The sequence below is a fragment of the Montipora capricornis genome, chromosome 1 (assembly GCF_036669925.1).
Source record: "Montipora capricornis isolate CH-2021 chromosome 1, ASM3666992v2, whole genome shotgun sequence".
NCBI lineage: Eukaryota > Metazoa > Cnidaria > Anthozoa > Scleractinia > Acroporidae > Montipora > Montipora capricornis.
In genome coordinates this window covers 36,406,664-36,411,663 of record NC_090883.1, presented here as the reverse complement: position 1 = coordinate 36,411,663, position 5,000 = coordinate 36,406,664, and the positions used below count along the sequence as shown (strand labels likewise).

The window sequence follows — 5,000 nt, the reverse complement described above, 5'->3', positions numbered from 1 at the left end:
TGGTCGAGAAATTTAGCAAGTAGCGCAAGAAAGAAGAGAAATTGAAGATAGAAACGAAGAAAATCTGAAGTTAGAAACGAGGGGAAGATTTGGATAAAGGGGAAACGAAGATTTATTCGAAGAACGCGAAGAAATTAAAGAGGAAAAATACGAAGAAATTCGAAGGTTAAGAAATTGTCATCTTGGACAAGAAAGAAGACAATTGAAGATAAAAAGGAAGAAATTCCGATGTTTAAAACGCAAAAATGAAGAAAATCGGGAGGTCGTTTTATAATTTGCAGGTGTCACAACGGACGAAAAATACGATAGAAAAATGAAGAAATGGCGTAGTTCGGGACTGACAGAAGATTCGATAAACGGGAAACAAAGAATGATCCGAAATGTTTGAAGAAATCGAAAGAAACAAAAGCCAAAAAAATCGAAGTTAAGACGTTTTAACTAGTGTGTAGAAGGAGGCATTAACTTTCTTAAAAAGGAATTCCGCGGAAAATGCAGGAAATGCAGGGGAAAAGAAAAAAGCAAAAATTAATAGGAAAGCGAGACCAGAAGGTATGAAGAAATTTTTATGCAAGAGTTGCAGATGGTGCGAGTAATTTGGAGATTCGGAGAGTGCAAGTTTCCGGGAGAAGAAAAGTTAGTATCGAAAGGTTTCTAGAAGTTCGCGAATAATTCAAGACGAAAGAAAAGTTTGGATGTTAGATTAGCAGGGAAAAGGGAATATTCTATTGAGAAGCCCACTTGATTTAAAACCAATGGAACGAAAACATGTCCTGTCCAAGTAGCAAAAAGGAACGAGAGCGTTCTTTTTTTAATAACTGGTTGCCAATATGGTTTAACGGATAAGCTTGGCCAGTATCCAATAGGGTACGAAATTGCCAGATGAACGACCTTCACAATTTCGAACAATTTATACATACAGGTAAGGCACACTTAAGAATAGGCTGTACTGAATTCGTTTGGCTCAAAAGATACCATATGGCTTTATTTAGAGGGCCCTGGCACGCTTTTATGTTTCCAGATCGCCCCCGTTCTCTCTCCATGCAATTTCTTGCTCTGTTGAGGTGAGTTCAGAACAACCAGTGAGGGGCAGCAGTTGTGCGCATGGTGTATCGCCGATTGAGTGGTGTTCTTGTAACGACAAGCGGTACGTTAATCAAACGTTGGCCGTGTCACATCGCTTATATTTCAACGGAAATATATCCATTTGAGTGTAAACTTAAACTGCTATCTTTATTCCTACGTAATCCATCCGCACTGTACTTCTTTATGTACATATTCCAGCACTCAGCAAAAGTCCCTTTTTGACTTTGGCTGTTTTTGCTTAGCCCGAGTAATGGAATTGAGCACACACAAGGGAAGAGAAATATAAAATATACCAACCCTTCTTTAGAGTCAGTGATGTTCTTGCCTCGACTTGCATCGTTCTTAAGTGGAATAAAAACCAATTGAATTCTTTTAGGTATTAGGTACTTCCTGTATTTCATTCATCTAAGATGGTTCCCGCCTTGGCAGCTGTTCCCTCTTTTCGTATGCCTTATTATAGGAAATTAACTCTCCATGAAATTAACGCGAATCGTTAAAATTCGCTTTAATTGAAGTCGCGCTAATTATGTTGAGCATTATTTTCGGCGACGTTAATTGAGTGCAGCTTTAATTTTCGCGCTCTTAATTTCCATTTATACTTTTAACCATAAGGCTATCTGCTTTTTTCATTGTTTACCGTCCAATGCGGGAGGCCTGGTACCCCAGCATCATAGCCAGGAAAACAGCCAGGAAAACAAGTCAATATGGCGGAAAATTTGGTGGATGTTGTTGCAAAATGAAGACGGCGCGAGAAAAAGGATCAACCACCGAAACTCCTATGCGACGTAAAAATGGCTTTAAAACGTCGTTGCCGTTTTTTTTTTTTTGGAAAATGCCAAAAATTTGGGTCGGTCAGACGACGCTAAACGGAGAAAAAAAATGGGGATGGCCTAATTTCGTGACACCTAAAAAAACGAAATAAAAGTACGATACAAGTTTTCTTTCCGTTAACCCCAACATAAATTAGAATTTTGAGGACTGTTTTGTTGACCAGAGGGTTCAGTTTTGTTCACAGTGACTTTTTGAGGGTAATGAAGAGGGGCTCCAAATTTGGACAGGGAAATGGGATTGCCACCGTGGCAATTCCATTTCCCAGTCCAAATTTGGAGGCAAAATCGCAGTGGCAAGTTTTCTTAGAAATCCCAGTCCCAGCCACTAAAATCCCAATCGGAGTGATAATAGGAGAAATATAATTTTTGGGCATCGATATGTTGTATGAATCAGTTAATGATAAGTCTTAAAACGAAACATGAGATTACTATAGAACGGAGACAAAGAGAGTGCTAGGTATAATTTGTATCTGCATGTGACATTGCTTACCCAAGTGTCCGCCAAAGAAGGCCTCGTATCACATAGCACGTGAAAGCAGCATTCTGAATGATGCAGTCTCTTGTTACTCCACGTTAGTCTCCTTCGTAGCCGTTATTTGAGGCGAGCGTTGCGTGACACCTAGCCTGCGAAAGCATCTGTTTCTCCTTCGCTGTTCGCCGCTGGGGACGGTTCCCAGCGGCGAAGAGCGAAGGAGAAACGGATGCTTTCGCAGGCTACGTGACACCCAAATTACGGCTTTGAGGGAGACCGATTGCATGTAAACGCGAGGTGTTTTTTTCGAACCCACCTAGGCGGGTTACCCAACTACCCGAGTTACCCCACCTCTGTAAACAGGCCCTTACTGTCCTCTCCAGTCCAGGAATGGACCATTTCTCGTTTTCATGGTCTGTTTCATCTTCCTTTCTCAAGAGGAAGGACCAATTACAACTTTTTGCGCCTAAAATGAGCACAGAAGGTTATCCACCCACTCTGACCTTAAAAACCCTTAAAAGTGCCAGGATCTTCCTTCCACTTAGTAAATAGGCTAATAACACAATACGTGTGCGGCTGGGAATTGCTGCCCGACAACACCCGTTTTTGTCTCCCTACCCAGGGAGAATGTGGATGGGCGGTTGCTCTGAATATGCGCTATTTTTTTCCGAGGGCTACCGAATTCTAAACGGACTGTAGACGAATACGACTTTTAAGGTTACGGTAGACATTCACGGGCAAAATTTTTGTTTCTTATCTTATAGTAACCAATACTACTTAAACTACATTTTCATTCAAAAATAGTACTCCAAATTGTTAAACAAAACGCGAGTTATTACTGAAAACATCTCTTCGATGGATCTTTCTCGGTCAGCAAAAGCGGGAGAAGCCAATTAGGCCCTGTTTACTAGAGAAAAGTGGTCCCCGGGTAAGAAGGTCATCCGACGAGCCGAGTCAACTTAGGCGACCGTTTATATATGAGAAACGAATTTACCCTTTGCCGAAGTCCTAAAATCTAAGAGACCTAAAATACCGTGTGAGGGATTTCCGCAAGGAAAGAGAAAAGGATAGCTGGAACTTTATCCAAGTGTCTAGTCCGGCGTTCTAGCGCTGGAGCAATGATTGGGGACACTGCAAAATGAAATTAACAATGAAAGCAAATCAAGTCAAATGTCGGTTTTTGTGGTTAGGGAAATCCGGAGAAAACTTCTCGATGCAGAGTAGGAAACCAACAAACTCAACCCACTTTATGACGCCGAGTCCCGGGGGGGGGGGGGGGAGTACTCGATGTATCCCTGGTTGGGGAGGTGCGGCGCAGCCCCTCATACCCTGACCCTGTTTAAGACAAATATTGCTGATTTTCCTACCCATTTTATGACAGAATTCTGATTTTTGATACCCTGTTTAAGACATTTAACCCAGTTTAAGACAAAAATTCCGCAATAGCCTTCGACTTAACCTTTATCAGTAAAATTTTGATAGGCATATTTGAAACTAAATTTTCGAAACCAATCGCAATATCAAAAAAAGCCTCACACTGTTTTGACGATTAACGCATTGTGAATAACATACAGAAGGGGGCTCCCCTCAGAGAGACATTGGTCGCTTAGGGTTCTTGGACTCCCCTCTTTTTTCGATTAGATAAAGTGAAAAAGAAAATATATTTACCGGAAAGTGTATTTCATAGCCTTTCAATTTATGTCAAGAGTCCATCACGGAGATGGACTCTTGTCTTGATGTATAGTTTATGGCTGTTGCGCTTAACAAAGCACGTTCAAAAGAACTTTAGCAAAGGAGACCCGTGAAGGTCTACCGTAACTAAGTCCCATCTGTTTTTTTTTTGGAACTTCTTCTTGGTGAGCAAATTCGAAGTAAAAAGAATATTTTTAACTATCCTCCCAAAACCCAAGTGCCGTTTTGTCACAGCAAGACGAACATCACCGACAAAGGCAGTGAAAGAAACGACGATAACGAACCCTTACGAACCCTTACGGGCTTTCTCGGGTAAGGTCCACCCCAAGTACCCCGAGTAAACCCCGAGTACGTCCCAAGCCCTCATCTGGCAGCCATCATGGCGAACGCTTCAAAAGGGTCCATAGATTTGGCCTCTCTTTTGAGGACAAATAAAGTGGAGGCACTTCTGGCTACGGTGCTTTGTGCTCCTGGAAAATGTCTGGTCTGGACACGGTTTCGTGAGGACAATTCTTCGTGGATTATCAAGTAGGTTTACATGTAAATGAGGAGAATTTAAATGTAAACGGCACAACTCAAGCGAGGTATTTTACGCCACCGTGAATGTGATGGCCTCACTTGATTTCTGTGCCGTTTACATAAGCCTATAAATACACGCTACTGAAAGGACAACATTTATTCACACGAAGAGAATTTAATAACGATTTTGGTGACAAGTGGCACATCTTGCTGTTTCCCAATATGTTTATTAATAAATTTCTTTCCTTCTTCGATCTGTTGATAATTCTAAACTAATAATCCTCTTCAGTAAAAGGCAGTGAGTATTTTCGATTCTGCAGCTGCAAATGATTTCGTAACGAAACTCCACAAATTAAATCCCGTGATCATTCTCTTGTCAGCTGTCAATAGTTTTGTGGTTGAGT

General features: G+C 41.3%; 3 protein-coding genes across 3 annotated transcripts in view; 2 read left to right on the top strand and 1 right to left on the bottom strand.

Moving 5' to 3' along the window:
- LOC138040769 (transformer-2 protein homolog beta-like) overlaps positions 1-1,459 on the top strand; it is a 19,622-nt gene extending 18,163 nt beyond the window's left edge. The window contains exon 9 of the transcript XR_011130696.1: positions 1-1,459. This exon is cut by the window's left edge and continues 59 nt beyond it. The gene's annotated coding sequence lies outside the window, so the exon portion shown is untranslated.
- The window catches only part of LOC138040985 (testis-expressed protein 10-like), a 173,694-nt gene that overhangs the window by 110,093 nt on the left and 58,601 nt on the right, over positions 1-5,000 (bottom strand). The gene's annotated exons all lie outside the window — the stretch shown is intronic.
- LOC138041001 (uncharacterized) overlaps positions 4,436-5,000 on the top strand; it is a 20,189-nt gene continuing 19,624 nt past the window's right edge. Inside the window, exon 1 of the mRNA XM_068886766.1 lies at positions 4,436-4,605. Coding sequence (XP_068742867.1) covers positions 4,457-4,605 — 149 coding nt within the window. The 5' untranslated portion in view covers positions 4,436-4,456. The remainder of the gene's footprint in view (positions 4,606-5,000) is intronic.